We start from the raw sequence: 23,510 nt of genomic DNA, 5'->3' as shown, positions 1-23,510 counted from the left end.
TTATCCCTTTAGAAACTTTGTGGATTTAACAAGTTATATTTCTTCATTTTACCTACAAAATATGTAACTGAAACTACATTTGGTTTAAGATCTCCTTTTAAAACACATTCACCAGTTTTAAGAACTATTAGGGAAAAAAAACACCCAAGATGACATTCTGGTTCTCTTTTGCTTTTCTTCCCTCTACATCTCTTCCATATATCCACTGAGAATAAAATATAAGTCACTTTCACTCAGAGAAAGAATGACAGCACTTGTTCTACCTCATTTCAGTTTCACTTTGTTCTCGACTTCGAATAGTCAATGTTTCATAAACCCAAGGAAAATCTCTGAAATTTTTTATTTCTCCTGCAAAATCTATACTAAATTAGATTAATTTCTATTTCAGAATGTACTTAAAGTGAAGTTTACCCATGAGCTATTCTAAAACATTAGAAAAGGATCAAGTACATACTGGATGCTAAGTACATACCTTATAACCAAGTGCTTTTAATTCGCTTGCAGAGCAAGGATATAAATCCATGAACTTGTATCTGTCTACCAGTAAAGCTGTTTCTTTTCCTTCATATTCTTCTTTGAATGCTGTGAACCGTCTTTTCTCCACTTTGAGTATACTAGCTAGATCACCAATATTACTTTCAAAGGCTAGAAATCGGGCCCAAATTTCTCTGTAAGAAAATAGAGAAAATCAATGCTTAATTATCCTGGGTTTGGGGCAGATGTTTACAAAAAACAAAAACCAACAAAACATTAAGTTTTATTTTTTTTCTTAAATTACAAAAAGCTTTTTTATTTTATTTTCAAACTACAGAAAAACAGAGCAACAAAATGAACACCTATATATATGTTACTAACTAGATTTAATCATTACTATTTTGAACATTTGCTTCATCTTGTTTTTGTCTTTGTGTAAGTATTTGAAAGGAAATACACATCATAGCATGTCATCCCAAATACTGTCATGTTTTAGCCCTTTTCTTGAATTTTTATTTTTTTAGCATACCTTCCTATCCTTTACGGTCAATTAAAAAAACATGTAAGGTAAACTTTACATGGAAGAGTTGAAAAGGGAACCCAGACAGCTTTCCAGGCTCTCCTAAATAATGTGACTTTACCATTTTGTTTAGTGGCATGAATTATAATGCAGAACATATTCGCTTTAATTTTAATTTTTTTTAATTGAGGCACTATTGCGATAACCCCATCAGGTATTACTACTGTAGTGTACCCACCACCAACTCACCAAAACTCCAGCACCATAGACCACTGTGCTTCCTTCCCAGAACAAATTCTTAATTTAAGTATGAATAAAAATGTATTCCAAAATCTAACATGGTTGCTCTCTATTTTTTCCCCACTAACATGTATCATTGGGGACAAATTTGAGCCTCACCACAAAAAAAACAGCAATATTAATGCTGTGAGACTCTACTTAAATGTTGCTAAGCATCTCTGTTCTAAAGTAATATACTACTGAGTGTCTATTATACACACACACACACACACACACACATACCAGGTATAGGGTTATCACAAAAATCTTACACTGGTAGACATTGTTGATACTTAATAAGAAAGTAAAAATTGGTTAAGGTAATGAAACTTGCCCAAGGTGTTGTTACCTGAGCTGAAATTTCAACCAAGACTCTGAAGACTTATTATTTCCACTATACCACTAAAATATGGTATGCCTGTGTTTAATAAAAGTGAGTCAAAAACCATAAATCAATGATGCAATACAGAAGACAAATTTTTTTTTGGGGGGGCAGAGGGGGGTATATCAAATCTGTTCTTGAGTGAAGGAGGCAACATTTTCAAAACATTACCAGGTTTAATTTGTTCTTATCAATTTCTAGGGGTATGGTAAACTAAGAAGATATATTAAAATATTTAATAGTAAATTGCTAAGGCACCTCTCAAATAATTTTAACCAATATGTAAAAAGTAAAAAATTGGTATGAAATATTACAAGTAGGCATTTATAAATTAAGTCTTGAGAGAGAAGGGAAATTTCTCCTAAAACTTACACTGAAGCATACATTTATCCCACAGATCATAGTCAGCAGAACCTGATCAACTAGTTTCATAACAGCTTACCCAGACTTCTCAGGAGGAAGGCTTCCAGATGTTAAAACTCGTTCAAACAAAACTCGGGTATTATTGTCCTCTAAGATATTAAAAAAATATTTTAAATATTAAAAAAAAATCAGTTTCACAATTCAAAAGTGTGTATTTGCACAAGCCTGATCTCATTTAATCCTCATAAAAATCCTATGCAAAAAGGTATCATTCCCAATTTTTATAGATGAGATAACTTCAAGATCAGAAAAATTAAGTACCTTGATCTGCTCATAATGAAGCTATAATTAGAAGCCAGTTCTTTTTTACCTCTAGTTCTGCTTACAGTGTGATACTTGAATCAGATATCCCATTTGCCTTTTAATTACTTCTCTGCTGACAATAAATGTCAGACTATTAATATTTTAAAAATACATTAAATGTGGGGGCCTCCCAAGTGGCGCAGGGGTTAAAGTCTCAGCACTACCAAGCTACTGCCAGCCACTATAGCATGAGCTTGATTCCCAGCAGGGAGCAAACCCACATGGCACAGCAGACCTCCCCAGTCTGGCCCACAGCTCCCCTCAGCAGTGTATTTCAGTAGATCTGCCTGTTCTGCTCCCCACTCTGTCTCTGGTAAATCCTCTCACTAACCACACCTCTGGCCTGTACCCCAGTTCTTGCATGTATAAATAAGTAAAAATGAATCTTTAAAAAAACACGTCAAATGTGAAGGATGGCATGATCAAAATTTGGTGTAGCCGAGTTTCTTGTTTTGTAGCATTAGGATTACATTATGCTTAACCACTTTATTTTTTTTTTTAAACTTTTTTTTTTTAATAGAGGCATGTTATTTATTTATTTATTTGTTTGTTTGTTCGTTTGTTTATTTATACATGCACGGGGTATAGTCAGAAGCACGGGAGGGTGAGAGAATTCTCCAGAGCCAGAGCAGGGAGCAGAGCAGGCAGAAGGACCGAAGTACACTGCTGAGGGGAGCAGCGGGCGGCAGGAGAGGTCTGCGCGCCATGTGGGACCCTCCTCCGGTGGCCGGTGAGCAGCCGGGGATCGAACTGGCGCCGCAGAGGCCGCCGGCAGCTTCGCAACCCAGCGCTCAGCCGCTGCACCACCGGGGAGGCCCTGCTTAACCACTTTAAATCATACAGTTTTGATAATGTCAGGATTCACAGACAAATATGCATTTGCTAATAAATTAAAAATATTCACCAGAGGTGGATTAAAACTTAGTCTTGGGAGATCCTGTGTAGCTAGAAGTGAGAAAATTACAGTTCTTGTTAAACTAAGAGATCTATTAAAATTTTAAAATCCAGCAGTAAATCTACTAAAAATCATTGAAATATACATGCAAGTGGGTGGTGCATTTATGATATATAAATTATACCTTAATACAATTGTTTTTTAAAAAATCCAGCAGTGGTTGATTTGTATTGCCTGCAGCAGTTATTCAGTTTTGCTACACATTCACATACAAGATAAAGTCAAAAAAATTAATGTATTCAACCAGAGAAGATGGCACCATATTCATAATGTTCATCTTCAATTTAACACACTGTATTTTTTTAATGTTAAACAAATCTTGCATTTATTTTCCCCTTTATCCCAAGCTTTGTCACAGATGTTTTTCCATTCCATATAACTTTCCCACTACTTGTTCCATACTGTGTTCTCTAACTGCAATAATGCATTTTTCTATAATGCATTTTTCTATTTCTTTACCATCTCATTTTCCATCTTTATAATACCCTCTAGAATAGTACTGTCCAATAAAATTTAATGCCGGCATGTGAAATATAAATTTTTGCTAATTAAAAGAATAAACAGGTAGAACTAACTGCATCTTAGCTAATAATATCTGAATTATCATGCCAGCATGTAATCAATAAGAAATAACAATATTTTGGGCCTCCCCGGTGGCGCAGCGGTTGAGCGCTGGGTTGCGAAGCTGCCCGCAGCCTCTGCAGCGCCGGTTCGATCCCCGGCTGCTCCCCCGCCACCAGAGGAGGGTCCCACATGGCACGCAGACCTCTCCTGCCGCCCGCTGCTCCCCTCAGCAGTGTACTTCAGTCCTTCTGCCTGCTCTGCTCCCTGCTCTGGCTCTGGTGAATGCTCTCACCCTCCCGCGCTTCTGACTGTACCCAGTGCTTATATGAATAAATAAATAAATAAATAATAAATAAATAAAATAAATCTTTAAAAAAAAAAAAAAAAAGAAATAACAATATTTTACATTCTTTGTTTTGTACTAACCCTTTGCAATCTGGTATGTATTTTGCACTTAATAGCACACCTCACTTTGTCCTAGTCAAATTTCAGGGGCTCAATACCTAGTACTGACTAGACATTGGCTACCATAATTGCACAGCATAACTCTAAAACTTAATTATTTATATTCTCTCTGTTTCTAAAATACTTCATTTAGGATTCTATTATAGAATTTAGTACTTTTTTTTTTTCATGATTGCCATCATCATCATTTTTAACATTTATAGAATGGTTACCAAATTCCATATATAAGTTGAATACATGAAAAAACTCATTTACTCCTCTCAGCAGTACTATGAAAGGTACTCTTATTATGGCCATATGCAGATGAGAAATCTGAAATGAGACTATACATCTAACCTCATGACCTATGCTACAGTTAACCAAATGATGACACAATGATGCTTACATATCTAATAGCCTCATGAGGATGCTGAGGTAAGACTGGAGTCCCTGTTCACTTTTATATTCCTAGACCCTTGTAACCAGAATGTACTGAATAAATGATAGCTAGATGGGTAGATAAACAAATGAACAACCTAATCAAGACACTGATTTTGGAAAACCATAATGCAGATATTAAATACCTTCACTTTTAGAATAACAAATATTATACATACAAGTAACTATCCTAAAATACCAAGCAAAATAACTTAAAAATGATGAGGAACAATAATTTCATACAGGAAAATTGTTTTATGAATTAAATGCTCCACTATCTCACTTTTTGGAGTTAAGTCTTTTTCCAGAGTGTAGAATCACTAAGCTGAAATACAAAATCATTAATTAAATTTATTCTTTTATATTATTTAATATATAGAATGCTGTATTTTTCTGAAATATCATCAAAATCATTCACGTGATTGTGATATCTAATTCTAAGCATGGTACATATTTATATTTCTTAAAATAGTTTTTATGTTAGATTATTTTTAGTCAAGAAATTATATATCCTGGACTGCCAAGTAATTGGAATCAATGATATGTATCATTTATATATACATGTGTATATGAGCCCTAGCTCACTGCCTGGTACAAGAATGGCAATACTTAGCACCACAAAAAATAGGAAATAAAAATAATAACACTAATATACATGTTTCTTTTTAAAATCTTCCCCAGTAGCTTCAAAGCATTTACTTTATTACTTGAGTTTTCACAGCAAGGGACTTTGTTTCTCCCTGCCAGAAAACAAGAGGTGATCAGAGTCGTCAGAGATGAGGGTAAGTAATTCTATGTCTGTCAACTGTGAATTTGTGATTTTATTACACTACTGGTGGGACTTTATTAATGATGCCTTAAGGACAGAGTTGAAAGGCACCTATCATTACTTAGTGTAAATCGTGGTAGATAGGTACAAATAAGTCTTAAATGTCTATCAAGTGCCTGGTTCTTATGTGATGGCATAATTATAACACATTCGAGAAGGAAAAAAATCCAGCAACATAATTTCAGAGAATGACATTGATTGTTTAATATTAAATAATCATTATTGAGTAGATCTACTTGCCATTGAGGTGAGAAAGATAGTCAATATAGGCCAGGACATATTCTGGAATATCTCCATATTTCTTTAGCCCCAGCTCAAAAATCTTAAAGGCAACAGATTTGTCCTAGAAGTAAAAAGAGGATATTATTGACTTCCATGAAATGTGACAAAAGAAGGAAAAGAATATTAAGACTGGGCCTCCCTGGTTAAGTTTCAGTGGTAATACCGTGGCGGCCTGAATTCCATCCTGGCCAGGGAGCTAACCCACATATGGTGCAGCAGACTTCTCCTATCTCTCCCGCTGTTCCCCTCAGTGGTGTATTTCAGTAGATCTGCCCCTCTGGCCTAGACCCCAGTTCTTGTATGCATAAATGAATTAAAATAAATCTTTTTTAAAAAAGAATATTAAAACTACAATACCTAAATATGACAAAATTAAATGAAAATTACAGTCATATTAAATAAAAATTGTTGAGTTATATTGTTGGGTTATATTCAGAAATACAGAGTTCAGCAAGCCAACCATAGAACTAAAACATAGCAAAGGGGGGGGCAAAACAGGGGAGGGAATATGGTGATGATTCATGGATGATATGGTGGCAGGAGGACTATGGGGACTGCAATGAAGAAAAAAACTTTAAATAGTCAAAAAATAAATAGGTGCCTCCCTGGTGGCACAAGGGGGTTAAGATGCAACTTATAAAGCTATTCACAGCTACTGCAGCTCAAGTTTGATCCCTGGCCTGCCAGGGAGCAACCCACAAGGTGCAGCAGACCTCTCCTGTCTCACCCGCTGCTCCCCTCAGCAGTGTATTTGGGTCAGTCTGCCTGTTCTGTTCCCCACTCTGTCTCTGGTGAATCCTCTCACCTCCCCACACCTCTGGCCTGTACCCCAGTTCTTGTATACATAAATATATCTTAAAAAAAAAAAGATAGAGTTTAATAAGGCATAAATTAGCAAACTGGGAATATGGATGATAGTCCATGTAATTTTACACAGATATTGGTATCCCCTTTTTGGAAGTTTGAGTTACATTACCTTGTTCTTGTAAAAGACAAGACATTACCTGTTTCCGTTAACTGAAAGAAATCCAAATGGGATCTTTACTTGTACAACAAAAGGTAAAAAGCAAAAGTAGCATTCAGCATTTGTTTTGCAGCAAGCTGGTACAGAGGCAGCATGTATCCCACACTGCAAGAATTCACCACCAAGCTCCTTCCCTGAGAGCTACTTTATACCAGCTATGTATTCTCCATATCATACCTATTTTTCACTATATGTTAATGTACTGTAGGTTTCATGTATTATTTGGTATGATTTTGTAAAACATTTTGGGAGTCTGGGAAAGCTAAAAAAAAAAGTTCCCATTTAAATTAATGGTAAATGCTTCTTGGATTTATGCCATTAGGGTTTACAAAGGTTTCATAGGAATACTTTCGATAGCAGGGGAAGCTGTACATCTAAACTTTATGATATGGAGCAATTAAAGCTTAATGACAAAAACTAGAACTATCTTTTCATTAATACCTCACTAAAGGAAATTATTTTATTCCAGTACTTACTTTACTACAATAATATTCCATGAGTGCTGCAGTAACATAGACGTGGTGACGGGTTCTGGTATCTTCTCTTGCTTTTTTAAATATCATTCTTCCAGATTTGATGCCTTCTGCTCTTCTTGCAAATTTCATATATTGGATGTATACCTATGCAAAAAAATAAAAATATTTGGTTTTTTATAGGTTGTGATCCCTATAACATCTAATGCAGGCTGATCTCCTTATTTCTATACTAATTATGTCTCCAGTATAAGAAAGCAATCTTGGGCCTCCCTGGTGGTGCAAAGGTTAAGCACAGCACTATGAAGCAATCCACAGCCTCTGCAGCACGAGTTCGATTCCCGGCCAGTCAGGGAGTTGACCACATGGCACAGCAGACCTCTCCTGTCACGCCCGCTGCTCCCCTCAGCAGTGTATTTCAATAGATCTGCCTGTTCTGCTCCCCACTCTGTCTCTGGTGAATCCTCTCATCCCCTACCCCACCAACACCTCTGGCCTTTATGCATAAATAAATAAATCTTTAAAAAAAAAAAGAAAGCAATCTTGAATACCCAAAAAATCATAAAGATCATATATGTTGCACTATTTAAATCAAAACCAAATTAAGGATACATGCAAATTAATTAAAAAATAAAGATATAAATGAAGATATAATTCTCATACCAAAAAATTCATCCTTTACTGTGTAAATTCATAGGTTTTTAATATACTCACAAGATTGTGCAATCATAACTGCTATCTAATTACAGAACATGTAAATTAAGTTTTAAGGGAGAATAAAAGTGAAACTACTGGAGAACATTTCATTAGTGAATGCTAGTACATAGGAAACTCAAGGTTTGCTCTAATAAAAGCATGCTTAACTTTCCATTTTATTGGTTTGTTGGTTTTTAAAAGACCACTGGTCTATTTTCCAAAGTCCATCTAATGGAAATTCATTGATAAACTTTTTTTTTTTTAAAGATTTTTTTTAAATTTTTATTTATTTATACAAGTACTGGGTAACAGTCAGAAGCATGGGAGGGTGAGAGAATTCACCAGAGCCAGAGTGGGGAACAGAACAGGCAGACTGACTGAGATACACTGCTGAGGGGAGGAGTGGGTGCGGCAGGAGAGGTCTGTGCACCATGTAGGACCCTCATCCGGTGGCCGGGGATTGAACCGGTGCTGCAGAGGCTGCGGGCAGCTTCGCATCCCAGCGCTCAACTGCTGCGCCACCGGGGAGGCCCTCATTGATAAACTTTTTATAACCATTTTACACTCAGTAACTACAGAATGCCCAAGATGTGATGATATGCAATTTGGTCAGCGACAAATGCCTGGATTACGAGTAAAGTGACTGCGCAGGGTCCTGATTTGCCCAGTTTTGACTGATGTCAAACTTTGTTGCCCAGCTGTGGTAGACAAATGAATGGATGAATAAACTATGAGTTTCTTCAGGAATGGAATTATTATCTAGTATATATATTACAGAACATAACAGCTTGCTAAGTGAATTTTGAGCAGTGGAATCCTAACATAAACAAAAAAAGCAGTGTAGCTGTAGATGACTTGAGGCAGAAGGTCTAAAACACTACATAGTTGACTGTTCCCATCTCTTACTGAAAAAGCTCCACTACACTTTTGCAAAAATACAGTGTTTTGAATTGCATTGTAGAGCAGAATTCAAGTCAATCTAAAGTTAATTCTTGTCTAATCCCTTCCCAGGATATTGGTCTCTTCTGCCTTAATTTAAGAAGAAATATTTATTTAGCACAATTACATGGCATAAATTGCTTCGAAACATAATCATGAGGATAGTGTTAGAGCTGTTTCCACTGCCATATTAAAAATCAAAAGTAAAAATCAAGAGTAGATCAGTTATAGCCAGGAGTTGGGAAACTATGAAGGGTTGACTATAAAGTGCTCAACCGTAGAATTTTTCTGGGATATCAAAATGTTGTCCTATTTGTGGTTGTGGTCCTATGACTTGATATTATTGCTCAATATTCACAGAACAATATACAAAAACCAGTGAATTTTGCTGTATATAAATTAAAAAATCAATTTTATTAAAGTAGACTGCAAAGGTGGGAAAGAGATTTGTAAAATTACTCACCAAGGTGGGATCAATATCCTCAATTGCCAGAAGTCTGTTATATATGCTGTGAACTTTCTCATACTTCATGCGACTCTAAGGAGGCAGAGAAGTAGATATAAATATATACTCATAAACAAGGATTTGAGCTCTGAGAAATTCAGAGTCTGTACCCCATGATGGTATCTGCTTTGGGCATAAATGATAATAAGCTGAGGAGCGATGAATATTTATTTTGCATCATCTGTCTACCAAAAGCAGTGTGTCTGACAAAGAAGCAGCTAGAAAAAAATTCAGTCCTGCAGTAAAAAATCTAACTCAAAAAATTCTAAATATTTTTTCTCACCTCTTCATAATCTGCATATGCAAAATAAAGAAGCATATTCTTCTTCAATAAAGTGCTTATGGCTCTTTCATATATATTAGCAGCTTCATCACTAAATAATTTGGCATTATTCATATCCTAGGAGAGAAAGAAAAGCTCACACTCAATTTCAATATAGCTAAAAGAAAATAAAATTAACTGTATGTACTTTATTTATATGTATCTAAGAAAAAGCACACACACACATATACACACGCATTTCTTAGCAAAACTGTGTTATATTTTTGGCAAATGACTGCTCTATCAAAACCATAAAAAGAGACCAGAAGTACAGAAAAGGGAATACTCACTTACCCCCTTCTCTGCTAGCAGTTTACTTGATTGCTCAAGATACTGGGCGGCTTCATACCAAATATCAGGATGATGGCCCAGAACAAGCAGGCACTGTTCATAAGCAAACATAACTATAGGAAGAAATTCACAAACAGCATTAAATTAAAATAGATACTATATAAAAAACTCATTATAAACATCACAACTAAATTATTACTAAGACTCAATAATAAATAATTAGAAATAAAAAGCTTGAGTTCTGTCTGGCATCATCATCCACCCCAACCCCATCCATTTAACACTTTGTAATATTTATGGAGCACCAAATAAGTGCTAAGAAATAGAAAAACAGTGATGACACCAATGAATAATACCTTCCCATACTCAAGAACTCTGCAGTACACTGGGAAGACAGATATTTCAAAAGTATATATAAAAAATAGTAGGGCCTCCCTGCTGGCACAGGGGTTAAAGTCTCAGCACTATTAAGCTATCACCAGCAACTGTGGTATAAGTTCGATCCCCGGCCAGAAAGCTAACCCACATGGGGCAGCAGACCTCTCCTGTATCACCCTCTGCTCCCCTCAGCAGTGTATTTTGGTAGATCCACCTGTTCTGCTCCCCACTCTTTCTGATGAAGAGACATCCCTGTACCTCTGGCCCACACCCCATTTCTTGTATGCATAAATAATTAAAAACAAATCTTTAAAAAACTATAAGAATTATGTTGAGGAAAGTACAGTGTACATTGCTGAAACTTAAGCAGCAGGATTTAACATAGTTTAGAGGGTCAAGAAGGCCTTTATAAGGAACTGACATCTAAAGTGAAACCTGGGCCTCCCTGGTGGCGCAGCGGTAGAGCGCTGGGTTGCGAAGCTGCCCGCAGGCTCTGCGGCGCTGGTTCAATCCCCGGCTGCTCCCCGGCCACCGGAGGAGGGTCCCACATGGCGCGCAGACCTCTCCTGCCGCCCGCTGCTCCCCTCAGCAGTGTACTTGGGTCCTTCTGCCTGCTCTGCTCCCTGCTCTGGTGAATTCTCTCACCCTCCCATGCTTCTGACTATACCCAGTGCTTGTATAAATAAATAAATAAATCTTTTAAGAAAATAAATAAATAAATAAAGTGAAACCTGAAGAAGAGATAGAAGCTGATCAGCAAAGACTAAGAATTTTTTTAAAGTTACAAATATTAGTTTAGGCAGTGACAGAGTAGTTTATATCAGATTAACTCTCTTGAAAGTAAAAATTATAAACTGAAAAAATACAAAAAGTAGCTATTTACAGGCCCTAGAGAATGACCAAAAGAATATGAAACAAAGGGGACTGAACTCTTAAAATAACAGAACCCCATTAGGTGAGATCCATATTTAATTTAACTTTTTTTCTCTCATAGACATATCCCTGTGTGTTCAGTTCTGGGATGGCTAGAACTCAAGTCAGATGCTTAGTCTTCCTCACTTGAGATAGATAACATGAAATCCTGGGCTGCGATGAGCACCTGGAAATAATAGGGGAAAAAAAATCTCCCAAAAGAGGGAGTTCAAAGAGTGGAGTCTAAAAATCTGAGCATAAATGCCTTCAAGTCCATAGCTGATCCCTAAAACATATACACAAAATGAATACAAAGACCAAAGCAGAATGCAAAACTGGAATGGTGAAAGAACAGAATAGTAGCTACCCATCAAGTTAGAGGTCTGGGTAAAGACCCTTGAATTTTCTGTAGTCTTAGGAGGAAAGGCTGTGTCCCAGGACTAATTTACCATGAAGTTAATGTTGCAACTAACAGATCTTTCCTAACAATGTGAAACTAGCGTCAACAAAGTCCAGGTCATCTGTCAATAAAAATAAAACTCAACATTCTTCAGGACCATAATAGAATCCAGTCTTTACACTGTGCCATTTGTACATGATTCAATTCGTTTTTTTTTTAAAGATTTATTTATTTATACAAGCACTGGGTACAGTCAGAAGCACGGGAGGGTGAGAGAATTCACCAGAGCCAGAGGGGAGAGCAGAGCAGGCAGAAGGACCGAAGTACACTGCCGAGAGGAGCAGCGGGCGGCAGGAGAGGTCTGTGCGCCATGTGGGACCCTCCTCTGGTGGCAGGGGAGCAGCCAGGGATAGAACCAGCGCTGCAGAGGCCACGGGCAGCTTCGCAGCCCAGCGCTCAACCGCTGCGCCACCGGGGAGGCCCTGTACATGATTCAATTCTAACTAAGATAGTCTATCATCATATAAAAGTGTCACAGATATTCCTATATGTGTGTGTGTATATATATATATATATATATATATACACACACACACACATATATATGTACAACAGAATCCAGTCTTTAGACTGTCTCTGTATATATAAATGGATTGATTGCTTGTGCAATAGCCAATGGAAAAATTTTAATGTCCAGACTTGTGACAAAACAGGAAAATGTGACTCATGCTTCAGAGAAAAAGAAACCAATTCCATGTGGTCCAGATATTGGAATTAGCAGATAAGGACTTTATAAGCACTGTTATAAATATGTTCAAGGATATAAAGAGATGGTAATGAGATATGGAATCTCTGCAGAGAAATGCAAAGTATATAAAAAAGAATTAAAAAAACTGGTGGTAAAAAGCAGCCTTAGAAACCTATGGGATAATATCAAATGACCTAACATACAATAATGAAATCCCAGGAGGATTAATCTTGTTACCTCTTTTTGTTATAAGGGTCTGATCTTCTGTACGAAGAGGATTGCTCTTTTCCCACTGTATGTATTTCTTCCACATATCCACCTGCTGAGCTTCTTGGGGAGTATTCTGTGGAGGCACTGAGGGAGCATTGCGGTCTAAACCTTTCATTACTGTCTCATACTCCTAGATAAGAAGCATTTAGAATTCTGTGATAAGCCTAAAACAACTCAGATATTTGGAATGCAGTTGATCATTTTGGAATAATGTGTTCAAAATGCCTATCTTTTTTTCTAAATATACCACTTTATTAATACCATGTAAGAGTAGAGAAAAAGATAACAGAGGATTAGCCACCCAAGAACTGGTTTCCAGGACTGGGAGAACAGAGCATATATGGGTTCTCTACGTAAGTGAAGCTAGAAGGCCACTCTCCAGGTTAGAGGAGTTGACAGATCAACAAGACTGATGATTTGGTGGTCTCATTAACTGTCATCTTCAGAGAATCTGTCTCTTAAATTTTTAATAATTTGTATGACTAGGCTACTTTCCATATAACAGTGTCAGTGAATGACATCGTATGCACACAAGACAAAATCCATGCTTGAGAGATGTTATTATTAGGACTAGAGAGTAAAATAGTTTTCAGATAAGCAGATATGAGAGAAGGATAACTATTTCATCAGTTCTAGGTAGAATTTAGAGTATATTAAAAAGCAAATATACAGCCTGTTCTTATATTTAAAAAATTAATCCTTGCAAGGTCATTTTATTCTGTTTTGCCTTTTAACATATCTGTATGTTATTAGGTATTTCATTTCAAGTATATCATTACTCAGACAATGCAATTACTTGTCATTAAGATTGCTAATAACTTAAAATATTAAGAATAATACCAGACAAGGAAAGCTCTTCTGTAAATAACATAACTATCATTAAAATTATTAACCTGATGAAATTCCATACCTTTGCTACACGCCTTGCATTCATATAATCTCTACTCCGATCTTCAATCATTTTTTTAGCTAAATGAATATTGATGCCCTAAGAAAAAACAAAGGAAAACATATAATATTATTAGGTATATTTTAATAGATTTGCTGATTAAATAAATTACTTGAAAAGATTGTTCGGTTAGTAAAATGAAGGTTTAATTACATTATATGCTTTAGAAATCAAGGAGTATCTATTCATGTCTGTTATGAACTGGTAGTAAGTTCCTGTATATTAGGAATTTCTAAAGATACAGAATAATTTTAAAGGGTTAATTAAAATTCTACTAATAAATAATGACATTTCATATCCACTTGGGGGAATAGCCATGGTTTAGCTTTAAAAACCTTTTTCTAAAATGTTCAATATCACTTGTAATCAGGGAAATGCAAATCAAAACTACCATGAGATACCATCTTACACCAGTGAGAATGGCACATATTAAAAAAAACTAGCAACAGCAAATGTTGGCGAGGTTGTGGAGAAAAAGGAACTCTTCTGCACTGTTGGTGGGAGTGCAAACTGGTCCAACCACTATGGAGAGCTGCGTGGAGATTTCTGGACCTACTAAACATAGAGCTTCCATATGATCCAGCAATTCCACTCCTAGGTATTTACCCAAAGGACACAGAAACATCAATTCCAAAGAACACCTGCACCCCTATGTTTATAGCAGCACTATTTACAATAGCTAAGCTTTGGAAACAGCCCAAATGCCCAAAAATAGATGACTGGATCAAGAAGATGTGGTACATATATACCATGGAATATTACTCAGCATTCAAAAAAGATAAACACATGCAATTTGCAGCAACATGGATGGCGCTGGAAGGGATCATGCTCAGCGAAATAAGCCAAAAAGAAAAAGAAAAATACCGGATGGTCTCACTCATAGCAGGAATCTAGAAAACTTAAATAAGGGACCAGGAAAATGAATAACTATAAGAAAGTGAAAATCAAAATCAACAAAAAACAATGAACCAGAGACACTTTTTGGGGGGTGGGGGGCGGGAGGGGAGGGATTGGGGTCAGAATGGGGGGTTTGCAATTGTACGGGGAATATAAAAATAAAATTTATTATTTAAAAAAAAGAAATAAAGTATAGTAAGAGTTTCTAATTCTTTGAGTAGATAAGAAAACTCCATTCTTTTCAGTTTTGCTATTTATTAAAGCTGATAAAAAAAAAAAAAAACTTTTTCTAACTTGGTCTGTATAAATTTAAAAAATAGGGGCCTCCCTGGTTGCGCAGGGGTTAAAGTCTCAGTGCTATCAAGCTATTGCCAGCCACTGTGGCATGAAGCTAATCCACATGGCATAGCTGACTTCTCCTGTGTCTCCAGCTGTTCCCTTCAGCAGTGTATTTCAGTAGATCTGCCTGTTCTTTTCCCCTCTCTGCCTCTGGTGAATCCTCTCACCCTCTACAACTCTGGCCTACACCCCAGTATTGTATGCATAAATAAAGATAAATCTATAATAAAGTTAAAAAAAAAAACCAGAAAAAATTTAAAAATAAGTACAGAGGTAGCAAGGAAGCATTACATTCATGCCTGGCAGCTCCAAGAATAGTCAGAGGATTCCTGGTTCCTTGTAGCGGGACTATGAAATCAAAATAAAACTAAGACATTGTTTAAATCTCTCACAAATATATAGATTTTTAATGGCTACAAAACATTAAATATCCTAACAGACTGAACTTAAAAATATATAAAAATCCAGCCGTCTTCCATTCAGCTAGATATTAAAGAGATTTGCAAAATTAAAAAATGATACTCTACGGGCCTCCCCGGTGGCGCAGCGGTTGAGCGCTGGGTTATGAGGCTGCCCGCGGCCTCTGCGGCGCCGGTTCGATCCCCGGCTGCTCCCCGGCCACCGGAGGAGGGTCCCACATGGTGCGCAGACCTCTCCTGCCGCCCGCTGCTCCCCTCAGCGATGTACTTCGGTCCTTCTGCCTGCTCTGCTCCCCGCTCTGGCTCTGGTGAATTCTCTCACCCTCCCGCGCTTCTGACTGTACCCACTGCTTGTATAAACAAACAAATAAATAAATAAAAATAAATCTTAAAAAAAAAAAAAATGATACTGTAGTCAAAAATTTTTTTCCTGTTTTGGAAAATCGTTTGTCTTAATGCTATTTATTTTTAAAATAAAGTGTTAATTATTATAAACTTTAAATGAATTAACAAAGATCTTGACTTTTTTTCAGTTTTAAATCCAATATAAGTATAAATAGATAATAGCCACTTTAAAGACAAAAGTTCTTTGTGGCCTTCAATAATTTTTAAAATCCAAAGACTTAAGTTTGAGAGCTGTTACTCATGCCTATGAGGGAACAGTTTCAGTGACATACATAGTTCTTCCAAAACACAAGGGACATATGAGGAACTTTCTTTTAATGATACATCAATTGCTTATTCAACATGATATTTACATATATAGGCTAATTAATTAGCTCAATTGGTTAAAGAACAGATGGCAATGGACAAAGATCTTGGACTATAGCCCCACATCTTATAAATACAAGCCAATAATCATAACACTATAATAGGTGAAAGAGTTACATTACAACTGATAATTACTACTAGGAAAAAATATCTAAAAATATACTATTGCATAATATGTATATATAAATGTATGAATATGGCTTAATAATGAATAGTTTTAGAAAAATTATAGTTTTTTCTAAAAAATAACAATATGAGACCTCCTTTGCCTTAGAAGTGACTCTTTCATTCCAATCAGTATAATAAAAACCCATTAAAAAAACTGTGTAGCACTGATATCCTCTTACCTGATACTAGAAAAGCAAAAACAAACCCACAATACATAAAATTGAAATGACTTGGTAAAGAATAAACTACACTGGCCTAATTTACCTCTTCATACTTGTTATAGTCTCTCCAGAGTTGTTCAATGTTTATCATTGGATTTACACAACCTCGTTGATAAACTCTTCGTACAGCTGTTATTCTTTGATTTTCTGCATAGGATCCAACAGCTTCCCTGGGATTAGATAAGAAATGCCATCAATAATATCATAGCTAAATCAACTTTTTACACACATAAAAATAAAAAATTTATAAAATTACTTACACTCCTTTTAAGAAATTGATGTAATCCACCCAAATCTAAGAAATAAAATATATAAATATGTAATATATTTAATAAAATATAATTTATTAATTGCATATCTATAAAAATTTTAACTCTACCTGATAAGACATAATTTCCATTCCAATTTTATCAAGTGCAAAGTCATAAGCTTGAGCCATTTTTTCTCTGCAATAAATGAAACATGTCATTTAAAAAATGTTGGTATAATCATGCCATTCGCAGCAACGTGGATGGAGCTAGAAGGAATTATGCTCAGTGAAATAAGCCAGAAGGAAAAAGAAAAATATTGGATGGTTTCACTTATAGCAGGAATATAGGAGAACCAAATAAGACATCAGTGTAAAAAATAACAACAGTACAAAACACAACAAAGCAAAAAACAATTATAAATCAGACACATCCTGCAGGGGAGGAGGCGGGAGAGGGATCAGAGGGAGGGAGGGAGGAGCACAGGGGACTGAGGTGACGGTGCACGGGTGCATTGGTGAAGGAAACTCTTTGGGGACTATACCTGAGGGGGTGGGGGAAGCAAATATTGTTTAAAATTGAACAATGATGTGGGCTTCCCAGGTGGTGCAGTGGTTGAGCTCTGGGTTGCGAAGCTGCCCGCAGCCTCTGCAGGGCCAGTTCAATCCCCCGTTCACTGGGCGAGTGTCCCACATGGTGCGCAGACCTCCCCTGCCACCTGCTGCTCCCCTCAGCAGTGTATTTCATCAGTCTGCCTGTTCTGTTCCCTGCTCTGGCTCTGGTGAATTCTCTCACCCTCCCACACTTCTGACTGTACCCAGTGTTTGTATAAATAAATAAATCAATCTTAAAAAAAAAAAAGAACAATGATGTAAAAAATTAAAAAATTAATAAAATAGTTATAAAATATATCTACAAAACATGTTTAGCTTATCAATGTCATTAATTTACATATTACATGGGAACATATCAAAGACTCCTGTTTTATATATTTTATATCTTTAAATAACCTAATCTTATATTTAGCAGATTCAAATGTGGAAACATCTGGTTCTCTGATTAAGGGGGTAATTTAAGTCTCAAGACCTATTAGCTCAGAAGTAAAATTTAGGGAAAAAGAACTAACTTCCTCTTCAAAAGAATAAAGAGGGGGAAAAAAGAAAGGTCTACAATAATTTGTTATATGGAAAAAAGGCATTTGAGAAGGTCCATTATTTAGATTCAGTGAAACACAACAGAATTGTCAGATGCCTTGGAATACTGAAGTAGCCCACTGCAATGTAACTTTCAAAGAGTGGTGACATTGCAGGTGATAAGATGCTCTTTAAATGCAAACCTGTCAACAAAGTGATTTGGTGTTTAAGTGTATAAGTGTTTCAATTTAGAAGCTGACCTGGGATTATTTAATTCTCCAGTATAACGCTAATGACAGTGACTATCTTTGAAGCACTTTTTCCAAATTTTACTGACTAGTTGGAGAATTCTGACTTTTCAAATCTTCAAGTCTCTTTTCTCTAGGAGTTAAGAAATACTGAGTTTAGGGTCTCCCTGGTGGCTCAAGGGTTAAGGCGCAACCTATGAAGCAATCCACAGCCACTGCAGCATGAAGAGTTCTATTCCCGGCCAGCCAGGAAGCAACCCACATGGTGCAGCAGAGGTCTCCTGACTGGCCTGCTGCTCCCCTCAGCAGTGTACTTCAGTCAATCTGCCTGTTTTGTTCCCCACTCTGTCTCTGGTGAATCCTCTCACCTCCCACACTCTGGCCTGTACCCAGCTCTTGTATGCATAAATAAATGAATCTTAAAAAAAAAAAAGTACTGAGTTTATATGGGAATAGTTATGTGCCTAGAGATGAGTTGCATTTATTAGATATTATATTAACTTACTTGTAACTTGGTAGTTTACCCTTGGTTTCTCGAACATATGAAAGGTAACACTTCCATAAATCAATGTGCAAAACCTTCATAAGGCATCTTTGAAACAACTGTAAATACATGAAAACATTATCAGAAGCCATGAGTAAAATTAATTCATAATTAAATTTTACATGCAGTTGAGTGAAATGAAACAATGAAAAAAAAAATCAGCTCCTTTAATGAATTTGTCTTCTTACAAATACATGGCAAAAAACTCCTGTTTTCATTTTAGATAATCAAAACCATTCTCAGTACAGCGATCAATACAGTACAATTATTTTCCTTCCCTGTTCCAAAATCTTTATTATAAACATTTCCAGGCATATAAAAAAGCTGAAAAAATACAATGAATTTCTATGTAATCACTACCTAGATTCAATAATTATTAACATTTTGCTATATTTACCTTTGTATTATAAGTCTTAACGTCAGCATAGAGTTCAAAGTATATTTATGAGAACTCACCTTTTCAACCTTGTCATAATTTTTTGCTTTAATCTGAAGAGAAACAGAAAAATATAGAATTAATTCTAGAGTATCAGAACACTTACGTTTTAGTTTTATAAAATTTTGAAAATTCATTTCTACACTTTATTTTGACATAAAAAAAAGTTTGAAACCAACATGGATAAGAGGCACTATAAACGCGCCTAGTATAGATACTATAATTCTCATTCATAGAGACTTTGTGAATTTAAAATTTTGTAAAATAGTCATGACTAATGCAGAAAAATAGAAAAGGCATACTTAGATAGGGTTTTAAGTACTAGCAAAGAGTAGCTACTACTAGAGTACAACATCAACAAAGGAGATTTGCTAATTTTCACTACACATAAACTTTAGTCACCCAGTCAACCTACTATATTTCAAACATTGTGCTAGACACTGAGACAACCAATTAATAAAATAAGCATGGTCTGCCAACTTCCCAGAATTTACACTTTTATGGGGAAACTAATTGGTCAGACTTGGGAGTTGCAAGAGATTTCCTGGAAAAAGTTAAGATGGTAAGGATGAGGAATGACTAATAATGAAAGAGAGGAGCTATTCCAGAATGGAAGAATAGTAGGTGCAAAGACCAAGGAAAAATATTAAACTTCCCTTTGTTTTCTTTTCATCAGATTTTAGATCTGGTTCATTGCTCAACAGTGATATATAAGCAAATCCTTCTGTTTAAGAAAATCTTAAACTTGTGTTCCTTTTCTCTTAGTATTACATAAACATTTTCCCAGCTTTCTGGCTTAAGGTTCTGCACATGAGAACAATGTTTTTCTTTTGCTACTTGTTCATTTTCTCACAGGCTTCTGAGATTTCTCCTTCATCTTCAAAGTTCATCAATTTTAACAGAATATGCCCAAATATAAACCTCTGTGCTTTTAAGCAGTTTAGTCAAAGCTCAGCAGTCAAACCTCTTGGATTTACAATCTGTCTATTTACTTAACCTTTTTTATCCGTAAGGAGGAGAAAGGTACCTGTTTTACAGGGCTGTTGTAAGGACTCAATGAGTTGAAAACTATGAAGTCATTAGAACATTGCCTAGCAGAATAAGAAGTTGGTAATTGTCAACTTGGAACTAAAGAGTTACAAAATTTAGCTCTTTGAAGTTAAAATCATGTCTTTTTTATTTTACACATTTTCTTTTGTAAATTACCACCTCTTCATTTGTTCCTTTTTCCCTTCTAGAACTCCTATCATACACATTAGGTTTCTTTGTTCTATTTTCAAAATCTATTATCTTTACTTTAAAAAAATATTTTTGCTTCAGCTTTAAAAATATTTCTTCTACTACATTCTCCAGGTCTTAGACTTCATTACTGTTCTCCTCAATTTGATCTATTGTTGTCATTAGTCAAAAATAATAGCTTTGGGCTCCAGAAAGTTTTTAAGGTACTGCATTTTAAATCTCACTGTGTTCATATATTATTTAGTTTAAATCAGCATCATCTGTCTTCCATCATTAGTTGGGGACCTGTGTTAATGGTTTTGCATCGCTTTCTCATTGCTGGATCCTTAGATGCGCAGTTGTTTTTGCTATCCACCTAAGCTCGGTGTTGGCAGTCCCAGAGTCGAAGTTGACCTCTTTATCATGAGTTTTGTAGCAGATGTAGATAGTAAACAGGCTACTGCTAGTCCTCTGACAATAAACCACGAAGAAATTTTCACCCAAGCATAGTGAGGGCACAGCTTTGTCTTTTCTACTCCTTTTTGGTCTCCTGGAAGCCAGGTTGATGTCACTATTCCCCTGAGGTAGAAATAACAATTGAGGGGTTTCCAAGTATTTCTATGGGTCAGTTTCTAATTCCTTGCGCTAGGCCCTGAACCAATCCTCTTCTTTGAAACTGTCCTTGAATCTGAGGTTTCTGGGTATCCAGCTGATTGGCTCAGTAGAGATAAACAGGTTGCACTGAGAGTGGGAGGGAAGAACTGAGTTCAAATCACCAGATTCCCAAATATCATTGACAGATTATATATAATTGACAGTTCTTAAAATGAGCCAGGAAAACCAAAACTACTCACTGGGAGAATAGGCAAAAAATATGAATAGGCATTTCCAGGGAGAAAAAAGCAAACTGATAAAAATATGGCAACATGTACAAACTTCCAGAGTGGGAGAGACAAAATAAAATGAGATAATACTTTATAGCAACTAGAATGGTAAAAGATTACTAGCAGTATTTAGCAATATAAAGAAAAGGGATTTCATACACTGCTAGTGAAAATATGAATTAGAAAATAAAGTCATTGGCAAAAACTATTTAAATAAATAATATATATATATATATATATACATACATCTTTTATATAGCAATTCTACTGGGATCTACCTCATAGAAATGAAAGCACCAGGATAAAAGTATACACACTTATTTACTATAAACTTTGTGGTAGCAAAAAATTAAAGTAAATGTTGGCTACTGGGGGTTTTGGTTTAATAAGTTATGATGCATCCACATGGTTGAATATTATATTGAGTATGACCCATATGAAGTGAATTATACTCTAACAGGTAATTTGGGGGCTATCCACAGACTTTATTGAATGAAGAGATTAAAATGTGTTTAATTCTTTTTTTTGTAAAATAATGATGAAAAATAAATCTTATTTCTACATGTTCGTGCATTTTATGGGCATGGAGAAAAATGTGGAATACAAAATTATTAACACTAATAGTGGGCAGAGTTCTATGAGTAGAATAGAGAAAGTAAAAAAGAGACTATTTCATGTATATATCTTCATTTTTGCATTTCAATAAAAGGTTTATATTGGTAAGAAACAAATGCAAAAAAATTTATTTTTTTTCCCTAATTGATTTGGCCCTATACCTTGCATTCAATCAATATTTATTGCTTCCGTTGGCATTAGTTCAATATATATTTATGTAGAAAAAGATACCATACATGGCCACTGGCTGTTATTCATTAATTCACCAATAAATATTCTTTGACAGTGTCTACATTGGTGGCATTACCATAGCAGCTATAGTCTCATTAATTTTAAAGCATTATTCACTCAAATATATCTATATCTATATATCTATCAACCTGCTTTGGAGAAGCAGTGTGATAAAATGAAAAAAGAATTTGATAACCTTGTATCAACATGTTCTCCCAGTTATCAACATTCCCACTTTTAAAAATGAAGTAACATCTTCCTCAAAAAAACAAGAAGGCATCTAGGTAATCCAGGTGGTCATAAATCATACCAATTAACAAAATTACAAACCAAACAAGTATGAATTTTTCATCATGTCTTCTCTAAATAAAGCTATGTAAACCAAGTTACTAGAGGGAACAGTTTTATTACATACTGGCCTCATTTTAGGGAAAAAAAGGTTAAGCTGCAGGTCATACTTAAATTCCATTTTTGGTTAAGCTATGCCATTAGTAATCGTACCACTGGTATCTTTTTTTTCTTTAAAAGATTATCCTAGGTATTATTTATTATTCACCATGTGTATATGTTTGACTATGTTAGCACATTAATGAAAATGCCTTACCTATGAAATATTCATAAATATATTTAGATATGTACATTTGTATAGGAGTCTGCCTAAAACCAAAGCTTGGCTTAAATTTTTTAAGGAACAATTCTTGATACTGCTTTCAGTTTTATGATGGCATCAGATTCTTGGAGCTTTCTGTCATTAACAAATAAAAACTGTTTCCGGTTACAGCCTATATATATACATACAAATAATTTTGTAAAGCTTACTACTTGCTTTAATCTTATGTATTAAAAGTAATGTAATTTTAAATGATGGGGGCTCATAATAAAATTATATTTAGTCTGCAGTTCACAAACTTTAATGCATAATCATCTGAGGTGAGCATTAAAGGAAATCTCAAGTTATCCCAAAGTTTTTTAATGGTGGTCAAAAATAAGGCTAAAATATGAACAATTTATGTTTGTGTGGTAGAATTTGTATTTGCAAAAGTTCTATAATGTGCTTAGATTATTTTTTCAATTTAAAAACCTTAAAAGGAAAATTAAAATTCTTCAAATGCTATTTCTACTGATTATCATAAATGTCATATAATTGTAACACTACTTTTTGATGAATTATCTGAATTTTGACAAGTTATGAAAGTTGCTGTGGAGGAAGATAAAAAAATTAGCTACTTTCTAATAATTTTTATTTAATAAGGGGGAAGATAACCAGAATAATGGAGTTTTTTGCTTAAATTTAGATTCAAATGAGTGGTTATATGGGTGTAGAAGGGGGTTAAAAAA

General features: G+C 35.3%; 1 protein-coding gene across 1 annotated transcript in view; it reads right to left on the bottom strand.

Annotated features, from left to right (window-relative positions):
* CSTF3 (cleavage stimulation factor subunit 3) overlaps positions 1-23,510 on the bottom strand; it is a 67,037-nt gene that overhangs the window by 4,376 nt on the left and 39,151 nt on the right. Inside the window, exons 4-17 of the mRNA XM_037522498.2 lie at positions 19,245-19,277; positions 18,750-18,847; positions 16,995-17,061; positions 16,876-16,910; positions 16,659-16,785; positions 13,762-13,839; positions 12,819-12,981; positions 10,147-10,256; positions 9,814-9,930; positions 9,489-9,563; positions 7,394-7,537; positions 5,852-5,954; positions 2,098-2,167; positions 473-668 (exon numbers count right to left, since the gene is read on the bottom strand). Coding sequence (XP_037378395.1) covers positions 473-668; positions 2,098-2,167; positions 5,852-5,954; positions 7,394-7,537; positions 9,489-9,563; positions 9,814-9,930; positions 10,147-10,256; positions 12,819-12,981; positions 13,762-13,839; positions 16,659-16,785; positions 16,876-16,910; positions 16,995-17,061; positions 18,750-18,847; positions 19,245-19,277 — 1,416 coding nt within the window. The remainder of the gene's footprint in view (positions 1-472; positions 669-2,097; positions 2,168-5,851; positions 5,955-7,393; positions 7,538-9,488; positions 9,564-9,813; positions 9,931-10,146; positions 10,257-12,818; positions 12,982-13,761; positions 13,840-16,658; positions 16,786-16,875; positions 16,911-16,994; positions 17,062-18,749; positions 18,848-19,244; positions 19,278-23,510) is intronic.

Source organism: Talpa occidentalis, unplaced genomic scaffold, assembly GCF_014898055.3.
Source record: "Talpa occidentalis isolate TD23 unplaced genomic scaffold, MPIMG_talOcc4v2.1 talOcc4.3, whole genome shotgun sequence".
NCBI lineage: Eukaryota > Metazoa > Chordata > Mammalia > Eulipotyphla > Talpidae > Talpa > Talpa occidentalis.
The sequence above is the reverse complement of the archived record's forward strand: the minus strand, read 5'-3'. Positions and strand labels throughout refer to the sequence as shown.